The sequence below is a fragment of the Acomys russatus genome, chromosome 12 (genome assembly GCF_903995435.1).
Source record: "Acomys russatus chromosome 12, mAcoRus1.1, whole genome shotgun sequence".
NCBI lineage: Eukaryota > Metazoa > Chordata > Mammalia > Rodentia > Muridae > Acomys > Acomys russatus.
In genome coordinates this window covers 38166499-38187826 of record NC_067148.1, presented here as the reverse complement: position 1 = coordinate 38187826, position 21328 = coordinate 38166499, and the positions used below count along the sequence as shown (strand labels likewise).

Sequence of the window (21328 nt, the reverse complement as noted above, 5' to 3'; positions counted from 1 at the left end):
AAAAACCTTTCATAGTTTGGTTGCCTACTAGAACTTGACGATATTGCTCAAGACCCAACACCACATTTGTCACAGGTACTGACTGGTACTGACTAAGATGCTTCCTCCCTGCTGCCTAACTTTAGTAGTGAAAGTTGCTATGCAGATTGCTGTGCGGAAAGTCTTGAGTAGTTATTATTCAGCTGTGAACCCTGTGAACTACAATAATGACCAGAATAGTAAGACATGACCATGGGTGCAACTGTTGCATAAATGTTATGGGGGTAACCAATCACTTACTAGTTGGATCTAAGGCCCATTCCATAGGAAGCAACAGATGCCTGGTACTGTAAATCTGGCCAAGAACCCATGGTTGGGGAGTCACAGAGCCCAGAGGCAAACTTACTGTTAATACTTTGCTAAAAGAATATAGTCAAACTGCCCTTTAAATTTGTGTCTTTCTACCCAGAGACTAGTGGAGCTCTCAGAACTCATCAGAGAAGTATTCTTTGTGTGCAGTAGATGGTGGTCAGTGGAGTACTCAGCCACAAGTAGCACATCCATAGCACATCCATCTCCAAAGCCCAGGCACTATCTCAGAAGGAGATGAAGGTCAGGGAGGACTGGAGTGAAACAGTAGCGTTTGGGCATGACAGAATTGCTGTACTCACGCTCTCACAACAGCCAAGGTTACCTGCATATGACCTGCACAAGATCAAGCCCAGGCAGCATTCTAGCAAGGAGTGGGGAGAAGTTTATGAGCCTCCACCCCTAGCTGAGGACCTATGAGCAGTTGACAGCTTCTGGGAGAGAAAAGAAGTAATTTTATTTAGGGGCGTGGATCCTGGTAAGTCAGCCCACACCTAAAAGTATATAGACAGCACAAATTAGAAGAGGAGGGGGGAGGGAAAGGAGAAGAAGACAAGGAGGGGCCAGAAGAGAAGGAGGAGGAAGAGAAGACAAGAAGTTGGGGGAAGTAGAGAGGTGGCGATGGATCAGGAAGGAGTTAGAAGTGAATATGATCAAAATATAGTATATGAAATTCTCAAAAAAACTGATAAAAAGTCTTTTCTAAGGAAAAAAAAATATCAGTCGGGCATGGTGGTGCACGCCTGCAATCCCAGCACTCGGGAGGCAGTGGCAGGTGGATCACTGTGAGTTCGAGACCAGCCTCATCTACAAAGTGAGTCCAGGACAGCCAAGGCTACACAGAGAAACCTTGTCTCAATAAAACAAAAACAACAACAACAACAACAACAACAACAACAAAAACAAAAACTCTCAGTTATCTTATGTTATCCCAGTGTTAGGCATCAATCCCAGGGCCTTGAGCATGCCAGGCAAGTGCTCCATTGCTGAACTATATCTCCAGCTTTTCAAGGGAAAGTTTTGTAGCAATGAAAATGAATGGAACACAACCATATACAAGAATGAAGATTAATTCTCATTAATGTAATACTCAGAAGAAAATTACTATTTACTGAATTGTTTGGATGAGTGATGGGAGGCTCTGAATGGGGGAATGAACTAACAATTTGAAACTGTAATCGAGCCCCCAGTAAAATGCTTTCTTTTATAAGAGTTGCCTTAGTCATGGTGTCTCTCCACAGCACTAGAACAAAGACTTAGACAACTGCCTTGAACTACATGCTTAGGGACTGTAGCTTTTCTCTTATGCACATAGTGGTTTCAAAGCAAGTTTTACAAAGTGAGTTTATTGTATAAATTTGTGTTCTAGTATGCACCATGGAAGCAAACAGTGGAATTCCTACGTCATACTGCATGCTGGAACACGTACCACTCTGTCAGTGTATATGCACCGATGGGTCTGTGGCTAGCACAATCAGCTTATTTTTCTGCCCTTTGTGTTTCCTTGTTTTGGACAGTTCTGGCCTTAAAGGGGAGCAGTAGCTGAAGAGCCAAGTACCAGCTTAGCAGTATGGGAAATCTCTGGTAAAGAACTTTAGGGTTTCATCTCTTCAGCCCCACATCTCCTGGTGCTGCCAGTAAATCTGAGAGAAGGATGCTGACTTAGGCCGGCTGTTAAATACCTTGGTCATCTGTGCACAGATCACATGTGTACACACTGCAACCCTGAAGTGGCTGCATGCAATATATGAAGGTGCTATGAACCCTGATGCAGCAGTAGCTACCTTAGTCCTGCTGACTTCCCTGTCCCAGGTCCCCCAGGCAACTTAGCATCATTTCTCTATAGACCCACAGGCTGGGCCCATGCATGCTGCGCACCTCATAGAGGAAGCAGCACCCTAGGAGAAGCCTGTCTGACCGCTCTGCTTCTTAGACACAACTTGACCTTGGGCAGGACATCTCTCTGATCATAGGTTCCCTTTTCTGTGAAGTGAGAACCCTCATGATTTTTCATCTTCTGTTAGGGAAAGCAAGGGGAATAAAACACTGTATTTTGGCACCTAACATATCCTGGTTGCTGCTGCTGTCATCTCATGCTATGTAGCAAAAGAAAAAAGAGCCAAGGATACCCCTCTGTGTGGTAGGTAGTGGGGAGACATTACCCCAGAGTTCAACCCTGAAAACAGGAGTTGTGTTGGTGCCATGGAGACACCACACTCCACCTGCTGTGAGGGGTCATAGAAGCCCACACCTGCACTGTGAGTGGCTGACTCCCACGTGCATGTTTCAGCGGCAGCTGTTCCCATGAGGTCACTTCTGGCACTTCTATGGCTGTGCTGCCTCCAGCTCTGCAAGCCCTTCCTACCTTTGGACTGATTCAGCTCCTCTTTCTCCTAACCCAGGGCTTTACAAGAAACAAGAAAGCCATTCTTTATTCTGACCTGGCAGCATCTGTATTTGCGGGAGGCCTGGAGGTGCTCACCCTCTGTCATGAATGACTCTTAGGTAATACTGCAACAGTTCCGAGCACAGACAGAAAGTGCCATTTCCGAAGTGCTAGGAAGTGCAGGTGCTGGTTTGAAGTTGTCAGAGGCTGCTGGGAAATATTTCATCTGCTTGTTCAGGGGGAAGCAAGAGGAGAAGAACCACGCAGAGGGAGGGATGAATTAATTAAACATGGGACTTGGTCCAGAATACCTTGTTTTCCTCCTAAGGGTGGGACAGGGAAAGGTACACTTGGATCCTTTGTCATGGAGCATGAGCTGCTGATGGGCCCAGAAGTGGTTACTCAGTTCTGATGCTGCATCTGTCATGAAACCCTCTTCCTGCTGCCTTGTCTTGAGTCATTTCTAGCAGTTACCCCATGTGTGTGGAGTCCAGGCCCAGGCCAGGCCCTCAAGAATGAAAGTTGCCTCCAAAGGAAGGGCACTGGCCCTGGGGCATCCCATAGACTGGCTGAAGTGACTCAAAACTAAGTGCAGCCTGGGAGTCCCTCCCCAGCCCCTCCATTCCCAGATTCCTTCCCAGGGGATTGTAAGGAGGACTATGGCTGCTCTGCCAGTCTCCTGCTTGCTTTTCCTATTGTTATAGGTGGCACATTAGACCTCTCCTGGCCTCTGCTTCCTGGCAGATGTGAGCCCACCCAGATAAGAATAGATTGTTCTGAGAAATGTGCAGAGCAATAGAGTCAGAGGTTACATCTGTAATTCCAGCATTTAGGAGTCCAAGGCTGAATGATTACCAGTTTAATGTCAGCTCGGGCTATCTACTAAACAGTGTCTTAAAAAAAAAAAAGACAAGGAAAAAAAAAAAAAAAAAAAAAAAAGAAAAGAAAAAGAAAAAGAAAAAAAAGGAGTAAGGGGACTGAGTCATTTACTACCTGGTAATTTGTGGACAAAAAGGCCACTATGTGGTATGTGGGCAACGACAGTCTATGGGACAAACAGTTATCCCACTGACCAGGGATGACCTGGGAAGAGGGCTTTCCAGGCTTCTGGAAGGTGCAGTACCCAGGCCTGTGGTGGCTGAAAGGCAAGAGTGGTTCTACAAACAGAGGGCCCTGAAACATTTGAAGGCCAAATGTGAGAGCCAGAGGCCTCTTTAGTCTTTCCTAGATCAGATAGTAGGGCCATTATTAGGAGGATAAAGATGTGCTGAGGCCTCTCTCCTCAGACATGCCAGGTGTAAATGCCACTACAGTGCACTGAGGATGTGCTGAGTCACCTAGAGCCAAGAGGCTATACACCAAGTGGAAGCCTCAAGGCTAGGAAGCTGTATAAAGGGCCAGGAAACAAGACTAGATGAGTAAGAATGGATTTGAGGAAGTTTTCTTGAAATGCGGGACCATCCTGGAAAAGATGCCAGGGATGGGACAGCTTACTCTGAGCGGCCCTGAAAAACCTGATAAAAATGATAGTTAAGGGCCTGAAAATGATTTGGCAGATGGAAGGAGTAAAAAGGGAATAAAGTGGCCAAGCTGGAGTGAGCATATTACTTAGAACTAGGAGACCCTAACAGAAGGGCCCACAGTATACCCTACCACCATTATTACCTAATGTGCACACAACATGAGTAGTGGTGTCTCTCTTCTACAGACCAGAGTGAGAGCAGGAAGGAGTGCCATACAGGTGGGGAAATATGGGCTTCATTTCCTAACAGTTGCTATTCTACATTTGGACTTAGGCATTCTAAATAATAAAAATGAAAAGACAACTACAAACAGGGCGGGCATCACAGTCATGTTCATGGGTTCCTCCACGCCTCACCTCACAGTTCACTACTGTGAAGAGTCTGTTTTCATCAGAGAACATCACACACAACTGAGGCCATGGAACTACATCTGTCAGCGTCTTCCCTGATCATAACCTTGCTCTGGATCCAGATGCAGATGTTGGCATTGGGAAAACAAGCAAGCCATAGGCTGACAATTCTGCTGGGATGTGGGAAGGATACTGTGGGCATCCTGCATTCAAGGATGGTGATGCATGGTCAGCATCTGCACAGAGCACCCAGATGCCCACAGAAGAGACAAAAGCTCAAGGTTTAGGGAACTGGGAATGAACCCCAAGATGGACTAAAGACAAACAAGAGTGTCAGAAAGGGGTATTGAAGCATTTGGTGGCTATACTGTCTAGGTCATGGCTCCTGTACGATTTCCTCAACAGATGCTTTCTCTGAAAAGCCTTGCCGGGCACCAAGGCTGAGTTACACATACAACCCCTAAACGTTATTCTGCTGTGGGCTCAGATCAGGATGCAGAGTTTAGCTAATTTCTCATATTCAGACAACCTACATTGTCATCATCATTGGACATAGTACCTCTAAGACATGAATTTGAAGGAAAGAGCGCTAGTATCTCTGTCGTACTAAATAAGAATTCTGCAACAGCAGAGAGTCGGGCCAAAATTGGGTTTCACAGAGCTTTCTGGTGCTATGGCCTGTATGCCAGGGCTATCATCTACTGACAATCAGCAGGCAGTAAGGAGAGCAGTGCTGAGCAATGAGAGGGGTGCAGATGGGATGCTGCACTGTTTATGCTGCATGTATCTTACTCCCAAAGAAAGTATGTCCATCCACCCAGAAAGCTGCTCAGTTCCTCCATCTTGTCCTTGGCTTCAGAGAATCCCAGATGGACTTTACTGCTGACCTGAGCATAAGAAGAAACCATGCAGATATTTCTGACACAATGGCTTTTAGAAGCACTGGAAATGCCTTCTAGGCACAGCACCATCTAGACAGAGGGGAGATGGAGGCCCTGGAGGATGACTGGCTGACCTTCCCTAAGCATCATGTGGTGGGAGGTGGTGTTATCCTATAACAGCTCTAGACGCCCAGGAGGCAATCTGAGTGCAGATGTGGCCACAAGGGAACCCACTAACCTGTCTTCTACCCACATCTCAGCAGTAAATATGTGAGGAAGACATGGTATTTACTTCTGGGAGGTAATGGATGACTCTGCTGGCAGGTGTCTACTCCTTCCACTGAGTAAGATTACATAGTTTGGATAGCTATCTAATGATATAGAATACATGGTCTTCAAGGCCAGGCTGGGCCTGGTTATTGAGTATGGTTTCCTAGAGTGGTAACAACTGTCTTCCCCCTAGCCTTTCCCCAGTGTGAATATGTTCAAGTTGACTGTGTATGCAAGTTACTTGGAGTAAGCTGGCAGAGTTCCCTAGGCCTCAGCTTCTGCAGTACACAGTGATAAAGGCACACTCTTCTGTGAGTAGGAATGGCACATGCCAGTCCCCAGGAGTCTAATGCAGAGCAGATGCCTAATGTAGGTTGCTATCATCATCATCATGGCATATTCTCTCTGCCTCACTCACCACCACTGTCCTATCTTGCTAACAACACACATTCGGAGAGTCAGGGTCTTTGAAGCACAGAAAAGGTACTTTAAATTATGCCAGGGATGACTTTCTAACAGAGTTATCACTTCCCATCTGTGTACACCCCAGACACCTCCCAACTACAAAAGCCACATGAACGCTACAGAAGCAGTAAGTATGGAGGCAGTGACTACAGAACCAGAACAAAGGCCGAAGTCACACCTGAATCAGATAAGCAGGGAAGGGATTAACCATAGAGTCAGACAGTGAGGAGGGTGGAGCCTGAAAAGGAAGGTTTGTTTTCAAATACACTTCTTACTCATGAGCATCTCTTACACATGACTTATTTTCATGCATGTGTGTGTGGTGGATAGTTGGAGATATAGATGTGTGTGACGTACAGATACATTTATGTATATAATGTCTATGAGTGTGTGCCATGGAGCAAATGTGGAAGTCAGACAACAACTTCAATGTTGGTTCTCACCTTCCATCTTGTTTGACACAAAGGCTCTTTGAACATCGGGCTAGCTGACCTGTGAGCTTTGAGGAGTCTCTTTTCTCTTTCTCCCATCTCACCATGAGATACTGGGGCTATAGGCTTGTGTTACTGAACTTGGCTTTATGTAGGTTCTGAGGGTTCAAACTCAGGTCCTCATACTTTCACAGTAAGTGCTTTGAGCCACTGTCCCAGGCTCCTGTACAAGTTCTTTTCTATTTATAGTTAAGGGCAAAAGAGACTTTGTGGGGAAATATTGTGTGTGTGAGACATTTTTTCACATGGCAGCAAAAAGCTTGGGCACCCTTTTAAGGGAAGCCTGAGCCAGAAAGCCTGCCATCACTACTCAGCGTGTTTTGCTGATGCTTCCCCATTGAGCATGTGGCTTACTTGTTGCTGTCTCGGTACTCATAGATATGACATCCTTGAGGCAATCCAGTCTCATGGTCCAGAGTAAAAGCAAGCTTTAACTAAACAAAGAGAGAAAAGAAAAACAAGTGAGTTTTTGCTCAATGGAATGGAGAAATTAAACAAATCAACTACTTCAGTGTGATGTGGAGAATTTCAGCCTTTCACCGTAGGAAGAGCCCACACCTCACAGGAATTCTGACATCAGCAGATACTGTCACTACGAGGGTCATCTTATGCATTGGGCATGTAACCAGTATTCATAAAGCACCTTTTGTGCCTGCCTCTGAGCTGGTGGAGGACACAGGAGCACCACAGCAATGAGGAATCACCTTTGGGGAGCCTGTAGTCGATCACAGGAGCAGACAGCAGTCAGACCTCTATTCTAAGGAAGATTCAGGTATATGTTGAAGTCTGAATTGAAGACAGTTCTTAGGTCTGTTATGAGGGCAAAATATAATTTACTATGTTTCTAAGAAAGCAAATGATCTGACCTTAACAGAATAGGGAAGAAGGGGTGACAAGATCACAGGTGAAGGGAGCAAAGAGTTGTCCCAGGCAGAAGTCACAGCATGTATATAGGTCCTGGGCAGGAGCTACAGAAATTGATGGATGGCTAGGAAAGCTGGGTCCAATAGATACAAGGACCACAGTGGGTGATGACACCGGGGAGGAGGAAGGCCATGCAAAATATGCATGACATTCCTGGCATTCTGGACTCTCTGACCTTTGTCTTTACTGCAAAGGAAGACTACCGGTCTGCTCTAAGAACTGGGTGGATGATGTCACCACAGCTCTGTTTGGGAAGACCCTTCTGGCTGACTACTGTGCTGTCTGCAGGAAGAGGAGAGGAATGGGGAGCCTATGCAGGGCTGTTAGTGAGGCTGCGAGAGTGGGAGTGGGGGCTGGAGGGTGGTTAGGCAAGATGGAGAGAGTGGACACTTTGAGATCTAAATGGTTGTAAATATAGAATCAACAGGGTATCTTCATAGATATGGTGACATATCTGGGATTCAAGATTTTGATTTGAACAACCAGTCAGGTAAATATTACAGGAAAGAAGGAAGTTCAAAATTTGGATAGGAACTTGGAGACCCCGTTAGTGATGATGAAGACAGGAACCTGGTGAACCTGAGGACTCTGGCAGGAGACTTCAGGTGAGCACAGAAGTTCATGGAGCTCAGGCAGCTTACTGTCTTGCTGGAGCCCAGGCCTCAGAAGTTTTAGCATTTCCACATGTGGAGCCAATTACTATCTTTACAAAATCTCTGGGTTCTTGAATCACCAGGGAAAGCTTGCCTACATTAAGGACATGTTAGGGGCATAGTGTTATGATTTTTTTTGCTGTAGGGTTGTTAACATTGCCAATGATCTGCACCATTAGACACTGGACAGCTTCTCTCTCTCTCTCAGAGCAAAGCACACTCATGGGAATGCTCTGTCCTCTTTCTGACCCAGATCAACAGTCAAACTAGAAGCAAATCCTTCTTTACCACTACAAAGCCAGGAACCTCACTGGAGTCAAAGACATGCTTTTCCTACAGAGTATACCTTGGCTCTAACCAGGCCTCTATTTCAGCTAAATAAAAAATAATTTAGTTCAGCTACTATGAAAATCAGTGTGGAGGCTCCTCAAGAAAAAAGAAAAAGGAAGGGAGAAAATAGCACTATCCTCTGATCCAGTTCTACCGCGTCTGGAGAGCTGCCTAAAGGAGCCAAGGTGAGAATGACACAGACATCCATACCAAGGCGCTCTTCACACAGACCTTCACACAGTTCCATAGACCCAGCCTAGATGCCCATCAAGGGAAGGAAGAGAGGAAATGCATCACATACACATAGTGGAGTTTTACTCAGCAATAAAAAAAAGAAAGGGCTGGGGAGATTACCCAGGATTAAAGCACTTTTTGCCTAAGTATGAGGACCAGAATTGGACTAGAACCTACATAGATGCCTGTAATTCTAATCCTGAGACATAGAGGTGCCAGCCTCCAGAGCAAGCTGGCTTGAAAGACTGGCCATGTAAATGAGTGCTGAGCTTGACGAGAGAGACCCTGTCTCAAAGAAAAAAGGAAAGAAGCAACTGAGGATGGTTCCCAAGCCTCTGCATATACCCACACGTGTATATAGTTATATGGAAAATGAAAGAAAAAAAAAGAACAAGAATGAAAATTTGTCATTTAAAAGGAAATGCATATTAAGCGAAATAAGCCAGACCTAGAGAGACAAATATATTTTCTCTCATCCATAAAATCTAGATAAAAAAAGAGACATGAAGGTAGAAGTGCCTCTGCTTTGGAAGGGCAAGGGAAGCGGGGACACAGTAATGGGGATGACTATGATCAGAATACAAGACACACGTGTATAGAAAGGTCAAAGCGAACCCACTATTTGTATAATTAATACATGTTAAAAACCAAGAAATTCAAGGCAGGTGTGTGGTGGCACACTCCTGTTATCCCAGCACTCAGGGAGGCAGAGGCAGAGGCAGAGGCAGAGGCAGAGGCAGAGGCAGAGGCAGAGGCAGAGGCAGAGGCAGAGGCAGAGGCAGAGGCAGAGGCAGACAATGACAGGCCCCACTGCAGTCCTGTGGGAGAGCAGGTGGTCATGAAACTGCTCATGAAGAATTCTCACCAACCTGGGAAATTTAGGATGGGTGGCTAAAGCAGGCCACACATTTGATTGCAGACCTTGGAAACTACAGAAGGCTTGGGGGAGAGCGATGAATACAGCACAGTGGGAAGCTCCCACCTGGAGTCTCCTCTTTATATGCACTCTCCAGGTTCTTCATCACAAAGTGACACTACTTTGTCTTGGAGTAAGGACAAGCATGCTCACTGGCAGTCTTGCTTTATGTCTTTCCTGCTTCCCAGGGTTTTTGGCTCCTGGGCTTGAGAGCTGGTGTGTGCTGAATGTCTCTGCCTGTCCTACAGGTCACTATACCAAGAGATGTACTATCCAGCTTCTCAACCACCCCCAGTGTTTATCACGGATGGGGAATGGGGTTGGGGAGGACTAGACATCAGGCTGCTTCTGGGAGGCAAGCTGCAAGCGAGAGTATGATAATTTACACTGTCAGAAAGGGAAACCACAGTAGGTGTCAGAGAAGAAGACACCAGGTAGCGATGGGCTGAAGTGAGGGCGAGCCTGCAGGGAGAAGGGCTTTGGGGAAGGCCATCGTGGCCGTGGCCGTGGCCATGGCTGATGGAAAGGATAAGGCCTGGGCCTCAGGCAGGGTTGTGGGGATGGGGTCATCCAGAGACAGCTAAGAGAGAAGATACATCGAACCATGTAATGCTCCTTCTAGCCTCAAAGGTAAAAAGGGATGAAATAGGCACTGTGGTTCTCAGTCATGTGAACACTGGTAAGTGTGATTTTTTGGGGAGCTCTAGACACAGCAATGTAACAATGAGACAAGTCAGAGTGGTGGGAAGGAGGGGACAGAGGGCCACTCAGCTGTTGAGTAGCTATCTAGTCAAGTACTCATGTTTACCAATGCATACCAAGTGACGAAGGCTTTCCTTTCTCCTGATGACAACCACTTGAACTAGGTGTTATAACTTCCTTTTAATAGAAGAGGAACTTGGAGCTGAGAAAAATTAAGAATTTAGGTGGGTTTAGTGATAAATGCCTAGTCTTAGCCCTCAGGATTCTGAGACAGGAGGGTCACAGTTTTAAGGACAGCCTGGGCTACATTTTGAGATCCTGTTGAGGGAGGGGGGGGTGTGGCTATGGAGAGAGATCAGCTGAGAGAGGCTAAGGAGGTAGCTTAGTAGGAAGAGTACTTGCCTTACAAGCAGAAGAATCTGAGTTTGATTTCCCCAAAACCCATGTTTTTAAAAGCTATGCATAATGTGCATCTGTGGGCACATCTGTAATAGTGCTGAGAGACAGAGACAAGCACATCCTGGAGCACCTGTGAGCACATCTGTAATAGTGCTGAGAGACAGAGACAAGCACATCCTGGTGCACCTGTGAGCACATCTGTAATAGTGCTGAGAGACAGAGACAAGCACATCCTGGTGCACCTGTGAGCACATCTGTAATAGTGCTGAGAGACAGAGACAAGCACATCCTGGAGCACCTGTGAGCACATCTGTAATAGTGCTGAGAGACAGAGACAAGCGCATCCTGGTGCACCTGTGAGCACATCTGTAATAGTACTGGGGAGACAGAGACAAGCACATCCTGGAGCACCTGTGAGCACATCTGTAATAGTACTGAGAGACAGAGACAAGCACATCCTGGAGCATCTGTGAGCACATCTGTAATAGTGCTGGGGAGGCGGAGACAAGCACATCCTGGTGCACCTGTGAAGACATCTGTAATGCTGGGGAGACAGAGACAAGCACATCCTGGTGCACCTGTGAGCACATCTGTAATAGTACTGGGGAGACAGAGACAAGCACATCCTGGAGCACCTGTGAGCACATCTGTAATAGTGCTGAGAGACAGAGACAAGCACATCCTGGAGCATCTGTGAGCACATCTGTAATAGTGCTGGGGAGGCGGAGACAAGCACATCCTGGTGCACCTGTGAAGACATCTGTAATGCTGGGGAGACAGAGACAAGCACATCCTGGTGCACCTGTGAGCACATCTGTAATAGTGCTGGGGAGACAGAGACAAGCACATCCTGGTGCACCTGTGAGCACATCTGTAATAGTACTGGGGAGGCGGAGACAAGCGCATCCTGGTGCACCTGTGAGCACATCTGTAATGCTGGGGAGACAGAGACAAGCACATCCTGGTGCACCTGTGAGCACATCTGTAATAGTACTGGGGAGGCGGAGACAAGCGCATCCTGGTGCACCTGTGAGCACATCTGTAATAGTGCTGAGAGACAGAGACAAGCACATCCTGGTGCACCTGTGAGCACATCTGTAATAGTGCTGAGAGACAGAGACAAGCACATCCTGGTGCACCTGTGAGCACATCTGTAATAGTGCTGAGAGACAGAGACAAGCACATCCTGGTGCACCTGTGAGCACATCTGTAATAGTACTGGGGAGGCGGAGACAAGCACATCCTGGTGCACCTGTGAGCACATCTGTAATAGTGCTGAGAGACAGAGACAAGCACATCCTGGTGCACCTGTGAGCACATCTGTAATAGTGCTGGGGAGACAGAGACAAGCACATCCTGGAGCACCTGTGAGCACATCTGTAATAGTGCTGGGGAGGCGGAGACAAGCGCATCCTGGTGCACCTGTGAGCACATCTGTAATAGTGCTGGGAGACAGAGACAAGCACATCCTGGAGCACCTGTGAGCACATCTGTAATAGTGCTGGGGAGGCGGAGACAAGCGCATCCTGGTGCACCTGTGAGGACATCTGTAATGCTGGGGAGACAGAGACAAGCACATCCTGGTGCACCTGTGAGCACATCTGTAATAGTGCTGGGAGACAGAGACAAGCACATCCTGGTGCACCTGTGAGCACATCTGTAATAGTGCTGGGGAGGCGGAGACAAGCACATCCTGGTGCACCTGTGAGCACATCTGTAATAGTACTGGGGAGGCGGAGACAAGCACATCCTGGTGCACCTGTGAGCACATCTGTAATAGTGCTGAGAGACAGAGACAAGCACATCCTGGTGCACCTGTGAGCACATCTGTAATAGTGCTGGGGAGACAGAGACAAGCACATCCTGGTGCACCTGTGAGCACATCTGTAATAGTGCTGGGAGACAGAGACAAGCACATCCTGGTGCACCTGTGAGCACATCTGTAATAGTGCTGGGAGACAGAGACAAGCACATCCTGGTGCACCTGTGAGCACATCTGTAATAGTGCTGAGAGACAGAGACAAGCACATCCTGGTGCACCTGTGAGCACATCTGTAATAGTGCTGGGGAGGTGGAGACAAGTGCATGCTGGGGCTTGAGAACAGCCAGTCTAGCTTATTTGAATGCCAGGACAGTGAGAGTCAACAACAACAACAAAATGTGGGCAACCCCTGAGGAACTACCCCTGAGGTTGTCTTTTGGCTTCCACGTACAAGCACATCTGCATATACACATATGCCCACATATACACATACACACACGTGCACACACAAATCCACTCACACAAATAAAACATTAACTAATTTGTTCACAGCACAACAGAACCAGTTTTAACTCAAACTTTGCTGGTCTGGATGTGAAGGGGGAAGAATGCATCACAGACACTGTTACAGGTTCTCTGCCTTAGGAGGTGGGGCAGATGGTGAGCTACTCCCCCAGACAATGAGGGTTGGTGAGTTTGGGAGAACAGTGTGGGTCCCATTTGGGATTTCTTTGATTTTGGTGGGGATGACCAGAAGGCTGCCGTATGTGCAGTACTGAGCTTTCTAGGTGTATCTGAGGGCTTCATCTGGCAAGATGAAAGCTTACTGCAGTGGGTGACACTGTCTTGAGTAGGTGAGTGGAAGAAGAGGATCCTAGTGGAGCCTAGAGAAACACCTCCATGAGAGAGCTTGGAGCAGAGACTGAGAAGGGGTGGCTGTGGGTCTTGATTTATGTCTTAAAGGAGCTAAAGGGACACACTTCTAAAAGGCCATGTAGGAGAGAAGTGTGTGTCCCAAACAGGGACCCACTAGCTCTGGAAGAACAGGCTCTGGAGAGTGTGGAGGGAGTAAAGGTGGGTAAGAGACAGACTGAGAGGTGGGAAGGCAAGGAAATGGGGGCTCTAAGTGACACTTTAACAGTTGTAGGGGACAGGCAAGAGAAACTGCAGTGTGGCAGCACTGTAAGGGAACAAGGGAGCAGATCTAAGATGACGATTTTTTTTTTTTTTTTTTTTTTTGGTTTTCCGCTGTGTTAGCCTTGGCTGTCCTGGACTCGCTTTGTAGACCAGGCTGGCCTCGAACTCAAAGAGATCTGCCTGCCTCTGCCTCCCAAGTGCTGGGGTTAAAGTTGTGCGCCACCACGCCTGGCTCAGATGATGACATTTTAGGTAGACATGACTACAGTAGGAGAGAGAGAAAAAAGAGATCACCAGGGATTGGAGTCCAACACACAGTGGAAGACCCCTTCTCTACTGCAGAAGATGGTAAGGATGAGCAGGGGCGCTGACAGATCTGTAGGCCAGGCAAGGAAGGTTTAGAGCATTTAGTGTGGCTTCTGGTTTTTGTTGCCCCCTCCTTCGAGAACTAGGAAGCCAAATTATCTACAAAGAATAGAGAGTTTGGTGAGAGGACTAGAGTCTGAGGAAAGGAAGGTTGAAGCTGCTTCTTTGGAGGATAAGACAAAGGACTGGGGCTGGAGAGATGGCTCAGAGGTTAAGAGCACAGACTGCTCTTCCAGAGGTCCTGAGTTCAATTCCCAGCAACCACATGTTGGCTCATAACTATCTAAAATGAGATCTGGTGCCTTCTTCTGGCCTGTTGGCTCATATGCAGGTAGAACACTGTAAGTAATAAATAAATAAATCTTTAAAGAAAAAAAAAAAAGACAAAGGACTGGATGGGGCAGAGCATGAGGACTTCTGGGGAGCACCCAGGAGCTGCGATTAATGAGCAACCCTCTGCAACCTTGACATTAGTGTGAAGAAGAAAGACAACTTGGTCCAAAGTGGGATCTTTTCAGGAAGGTTTGAGGGACAGATAATGGGCAAGGGAGGGGCAATATGATATGGCAACAGATGGACACAGATGGACCAGTAAGTGTCAATAGACATGAAAGAAAAATGAAGCCCAGCTAAAGAAAGCAGAGAGTCTGAGTGACACATGTTGTATATGCAACTAATATTTATTAAGTACATCTGTTCTAAGCATCCTTCATGTGGTCTTACTAAAATCTCATACTACCCTGTGTTTGAGAGATTTGATAAGTGTTAGGCCTATGTCGGCTAGGAAGCAGCAGAATTGAGTCTATACTACATTGCAAACCATGGGGCTGTACTGGCCTCCTAGGTATTTATGAACTCTAGGGAGGTGGGAGAACCAGGAGCTGTGGTCAGATAGCAGACTGAGTGTGACCTTAGAGATGGACAGGTAATTAGAAGTGGAGAGGTAGGGATGGGGCAGGATGGGGACAGTCCTCTGGAAAGCTTTAAACTTCACCCAGGATGGTGATATGCTGTTTCTCAGAGAAGGCAAGCCATTACACATGACTACAGGTATGTAAGTGCCTACACGTGCCATGTTCAGTATGAATAAATGAGCACGCAATTCCTGTAACAGACACAGAGGCAGTACTGGTAGGCATTTCCTTCTTCCTAATGAGATGCCATCCAGGGGCTACAGGGGAAAGCAGACCTGATCTTGGAGGCAGACTAGACCTAACAGTGCTAAAGGAGGCCCATGGTCCTTCAGTTGCTGATCATATCCATACCAATAGTGTCTTGTCCTAGGCTCAGGCTTGGGAAGGGACGTGTGGCCCAGCTAAGGCCCACAAGCAAGGAGAGGGTGTACACTGAGTACAAGGGCCAACGCAGCTGCACCAGTACCTCCCAACCAGAGAGCAAAAGGAGGGGTTCCCAAGGGAAACAGGTCAAAAGACCTACAGCAGAGGACATCCAGGCAGAGAAGCTCAACAAAGACCATCTCTCCTGAAACTAGGGGCCCAAGTCCCTGGGAAGCAAGAAAGTGCTTCTATCTTGTCAACACCCTGAAGAGGAACAGTGTTTCCTGGATACCTCCCACAGCGAGCCAAGCCAGGACAGAGAGTCCTAGTTGCTGCTATCACTGACAGCCTGGGTCTATAATTAAGGGACTCACTCAGTGGGGAGTTGGCCTGCAGGAATGGTAGCCACTCGTGACACAGCTGCTACTTGGAACAGATGCACTAACTGCTCCTCAGTCCTCTTGCAAGGATGGCTTTCCTTGGTAGGCACTGTCTAGATGCACAACATCCCTGGTACTCAGTGAGGGGGAAGGAGTTGAAGGCCTCCAGTTATTCACAAGGCTGTTCTCGAGGCTTCTGCCACAGGGATAAGGAGAGGCAAGACAGAGAGGCAAGATCATCACCCTGACAAAGGACAAGCAAGCCTTCTTTGAGTAGAAAATGGAAGAGCTGCTGAGTGTGGTGGTATGCACCTTTAATCCCAGCACTCATGAAACAGAGGCAGGAAGATCTCTGTGAATTTGAGGCCAGTTTGGTCTACACAAAGAGACCCTACCTCAATAAAAGGAAGGAAGGAAGGAAGGAAGGAAGGAAGGAAGGAAATGAAAGAGCCTTTAATTTCCAGAAATGTAAGCTAAGATCACACAGGAGAGCAGGCTGTGGGCAGCAGAAGATAAGACTTCCGATGGAGCCTCCAATGTCCAAGCTCCATGATGGGGATGAACAAGGCATCTTGTCAAAGGACCAAGGCTGAGTTAAAGGCTGGAGCCCTCTGGAGAGGAGGAGAAACTTCCCACAGATTTTGGAAAAGTGGGTTGCAAGCCTTACTGGGGTTGTTGAGTCTCTTGGGTTTTAAGCGTAGTAGCAAAGAAGAGCAGCAGGGTACCCTTGCAGTAAGTGGCTACCGGGGAACCACAAGACTAGTTGGCTGAGGAAACATAAGGCTTCCTTTAGGATCTCAGATTCCACCACTTTGGGAGGAGACTTTAGCAAAACCTTAGGGAAATAAAGAACATCCAAGGCTAAGTAAGCATTGGGGGGGCATCTAGTTGTTCTCTATGACTAGTGACAGGCATGTGGCCTTACTCTGGATCCAATCACATTCATAAGAATAACCAACATAAGGTTATAGAACAAATGGGAAAGAGTGGCCATGCCAGGTGTCCCCTGGGCCAGTGAGCAAGTCAGTCTTACACAGCTCAGGCGTACAGCTGTCCTACCCAAGTGTCCTGACCTGGAGAGCACTATGGCCAGATAGCTGCTTCTCAAACCCCATCACTTAAGGAAGATAGAGGCGCAGAGCTTTTGGTGCTTTTAAAAACTACTAGTCAGACCTTGGGCAAAAGCTGAAAAACTCCATGCAGGCAGTGAGAAGGCTCAGTGGGTAAGGGGGCTTGCTTCAAGCCTGATGGCCTGAATTCAATCCTGCGAATCCACATGGAAGGAAAGAACTGACGCCCATGAGTTGTTCTCTGACCTCCACACATGCACCATTTCATTAGTACATTTATGCATATGTGTCTGTGTACATACATACAAAGATAAATAAATAATAAAAAAAATCAAGGAGTTCCCTGTCTTGCTACAATAGCTGCAAAATGACCTCATGCGCATCAGGCCTTCTGTGTGGGCCCTGAAGGTACTTGCAGCCCTTGGTGGTATGAGCAAGCAATCTGAAAGCCCAACTCAGAGATCCCTCCCAGGGATGTAAAGATAGAGGCTGGTGTGAAAGTTGAGCCTAGTTTTCTGGCTAGAGCCACTCTAGTTCAGTCTCCTTGTTCTCCTGGAGGCTGAGGTTGCTTCAATTTGTTAGCCGGTAGGACTCAGGTTCAAGCTCAGGTCAAGGAGCAATATGGGAAGCCTCTCAGCTTCCCATGGTGATGCGCCCTCACGGTTCCTGGGTCTTGCAGGGTATCTTACTCCTTATGTGCAAGGTAGCCAGTCCTACACAGGGCCAACATTTGGGGAGTGCCATTTACGGCATACTTAAAAGGGACAGAAAAGGCCCTCCCACCTGAAGCTTAGGTTTTGAAATTGAAAAATCTTATTACGAGGGAATCTTCACATTCTTTGAAGTGATCTTTAGTTTTCCTTTGTTAGTCTTCTTTGTTTGGTTTGGATTCCCTAAGCATTATTTCTTTTTTCCATCTCCCCTTTGCTTTCTTTTATAAGACAAAGATGCTGTGGGCTTTGCTTTAACTTGGTTAACAGCGATTCTATGGCAATGTATTAAATTTCTTTCTCCTAAGTCCACTGAAGTCTTTTTGGACTTGAAGAGCTTTTTAAGAAAGAACTTGCTCATTCAGCAGGATTTTCCTCCCTGCTCCAAGCTCTGGTTCTGACCTGGAAAAAATAAGAGTAAAAAAGAGCAAGAGAATCCTGCAGCCCTGACGCTCAACTTCACAAACCACAAAAAAGGCCCTCGTTCCAGTAACGTAATCACAAAGAGTTCTGGCACCTTGGTCTTTCAAGAAAAATACATCCATCTGCTGGCACAGGGACCCTCAAACCAAACCCTGTTCAGCATGGAGTTCCCGATTCATTAGTGCTGGAAAGTCTATAGCGAGGCTGGCTGCTCCCACTGGATGACGCCTCCCTGCAGTGCAGTCTGTAAACCCCACAGCTGTGTTTTCACTTAAGGCCACTTCTCCTGACTCCACTGTGTCTTGTTCCAGAAGCTTGTTCTATTCTTGTTAAAGCTAAAACCGACAAGACAAGGATTCTTCGATGTTGAGGTTTGACTTGCTCAGAAGAAGCCATGTCTGTCTTAGAGCTAAGGTCAGTCCCCAGGGAAGGCTGCTCACTCAGAAGGAACCAGCAAGCAAAGCAGTAGTGGTTGTCTTGCCCTCCTGGCTAGTTGCCTCTTCTTCTGAGGACCACTTCTTCACTCCCCATGGTAAGATAGGGCAGTAGGGCTATCCTTTACCACTGTGCTCTGTGGCCTCTGTCTCCATCATTGGTGAGACCTGAGCAGAAGAACCTGCTTTCCTCCCTAGGCTTTCTAGAAGATTAACAGTCCTGGGGGCCTAGAGGCTTCCAGTCAGCCTGGACACTGGGCCCTGCTTGCCTTTCTAGTTCTCAGTCAAGGTGACAACAGTAAATACAAAGTATGATGAGCAAGTCTGCATATGCACATGCAACCAGATGAGGAGGCTGTAGCCATCTGACCATCCTACTCAAAACACAACTACAGAAAGAACTATTCCTCTTGCAGCTAGGGCCTCAGATCAGCCGTTGTTTGGGCACTGATGCTGGCAGAGCTACTTACATAGGAAGGTGCCAACGTTGACTATGGAGGTTGTAAATGCTCCTCTGAGTGCATGGAAGATACTGTGCAGGTGTCTTGGTACATAGATGTTCTTTTTCTGTATCTACCTAGCTACTTTAAACCCTGTGATCTTACTGTGAACAGTAGAGACCTCCACCTCAAAGTGGCTGCCACAAAAAATTGAGCGTGTTACCTATTTCTTTCTTTGCTCATTTGTTTGTAGACAGGGTCTCAAATAGCCCAGCATAGCCTTAAGCTGGCTACATATCAGTGGCTGGTCTATCTTGCACTTCTGATCCTTCTGCTTCTGCCTCTTACGTGCTGCAATTACGGACATCGAACCGTGCTCAGGCTGTGTGGCTCAGAACTTGGTGTGCATTTGCACTTAGTGCACCAGCACTTTTCCAACTGAGCCACATCCACAGTGATGCTCTAACTTTACCTGGAACACACTGAGGCTCCAGGAGAGCTAATGCTTACCAGACAGCATGGCCTTCCTTGAGAATGACTTAGTCATAGTCCTCCATTCTCACCAAGGTTACCTTAAGACACATCCTATAAAACCTTTTTTTCATTGCTGCAAGTGCACATAATGTCCCTAATATCAAGCCCCATGTGAGAAATTGTTTAGAGTACTAGAAAAGACATCTTTCAACTTCTAGTGAAACTTGCTATTTCAAAGTTTTTACCTCATTACCTTCCCTCCTAAAATCTTTGGGATAGGACTGCTTCTGTCTTTGGGGTACGGCAATAAAAAATCTGATGCCTACTCTGCGCACACAGATATTGGGAGCTCACATCCCTTTTTTCTCCTTTCCTTGTTTCTCATGTCCTGTCTTCCTAGTGGGCTCACTTCATTGCCTATTTCCTTTGCTGCAAGACCTCAAACTCCTTTTGGAAAAAGAGGAGGGTGCACACAAGATAAGTAAAGCTCATTCAAATACAAGCCAAACATGCATCGAACAGAACCTGACTAACCAACAGCCATGATGGCAGGCCCTCAGTTCGTGGAAGAAGAAAGCGGGACATTCTCACACAGTCTTCAGAGCCAGTCATCAGGCTGGCTCTCTTCTTGAAAAAACAGGAGAGAACAGAATGATCTTCCAGGGAATTGGCCTCAGTTTCCAGGGACTTGAGGAGTCAGGAGTTATGTAAGCCAAGCTGAGAGCCAGCAACTTTGGCTTGCCTGCTCTCTCCTCGAGTCTGAATAGAGGTGGGCTCTGGGACCTTAGATGCCCCACCTGTACCATGGCGCTCAGTGCCTTTGTGGCTGTCCTGAGGTTTGTTTCCTGGAGGAATGTGGAATCTTTTTTTTAGGGCTATTGAAGGAAAGCATCTATAACCAGTCCTGCTATATCTGTTTGGAGAGAAGCTCAGCGCTTCTAGAAGAATCAGTATGTACCCCTTGAGATGTTTTAACGAGGACCAAGTGGCAATTATGCTCTCTGACTAAGGGTATCTTATGTAAGAAAGAATAGTTGTTAGGTTCATGTCTTGATGCTAAGATAATTGGCATCCTCCCTCCCAGAGGGCCAAGTACCTGCACAACATACTCAAAAAGACAATATTTCCCCCTTAGGCCTCTTCGGGTCTTGGAGGAACCCATCTGCCCTCCTCTATTGCCTGCTCTTTGCTCCAGTGGTTTTGGTGTACTTCCTGGCACGAGAGACACTCTACTACCATTCAGCCATATAGGGCTTACCATCTTACAACTGCTTACTAGATCATTCATAACTATCTCCAGTGAGTGTCCAGGAGGCGAAGGCTACATGAAATTGCTATTTTTATCTGGGTTGTTACCTGTGTTTGTGCCTGCTTCCTTATAGAACAACAGGCCCAGGCCTTATCCACCTGTGGTGAAAACTAGGGAACCTTACAGCTTAGATGAGATGCAAATAGTAAACAAAACGTAAGAGGTTTAGGGAGGGTAAGAGCAAGGGCCAGGATCCAGTAAGGAAATAAAAGCGTTCTACTGGCCTTGGTAGCTATGCGACATCACCTGTGGTGAGAGAGAGAGAGCCCTTGGCTAATCTTGGCCTTTAAGAAACTGCACATAGAGACCAGCGGGAAGGCTCTGGCTGCCAGTGTGATGACTTTAGATCCCAGGGACCTACATGGTAGTAAGAGAGAACTGAGTCCCAGAAACTGTTCTTTGATCTCCACATGTCCTGATCTTGTGCATCCCACTCACACGTACGCACGCACACAAAATAAATTAGGATGAAATTTTAAAAGAAACTATATATACTACTGAATGTTAACAAAATAAATTCACAGTCCTGTCAGGGGCCACTTTGTTAAGCAGAAACCTGTGTTCCCTCTAACTCTATACTATGTGACACACAGTCTGTGTGGTGCTCCAACACTACGGTTCAGGAGACAGACCAAGCCTAACTCTGTTCTAGTCTAGATCCTTTCCCCAGTCTA

At 46.9% G+C, this 21328-nt stretch overlaps 1 protein-coding gene and 1 long non-coding RNA gene across 4 annotated transcripts in view; both read right to left on the bottom strand.

Annotated features, from left to right (window-relative positions):
• Positions 1-21328, bottom strand: part of Dis3l2 (DIS3 like 3'-5' exoribonuclease 2) — a 303393-nt gene that overhangs the window by 24396 nt on the left and 257669 nt on the right. For all 3 annotated transcript variants that reach the window (XM_051154243.1, XM_051154242.1, XM_051154244.1), the window contains one exon: positions 7069-7148. In XM_051154243.1, the coding sequence (XP_051010200.1) occupies positions 7069-7148 (80 nt within the window). The remainder of the gene's footprint in view (positions 1-7068; positions 7149-21328) is intronic.
• LOC127196501 (uncharacterized) lies at positions 12300-12843 on the bottom strand. Its single transcript, XR_007831487.1, has 3 exons — positions 12745-12843; positions 12462-12517; positions 12300-12350 (listed from the first exon to the last, which is right to left on the bottom strand). It is a non-coding gene; the product is annotated as an uncharacterized LOC127196501 (long non-coding RNA).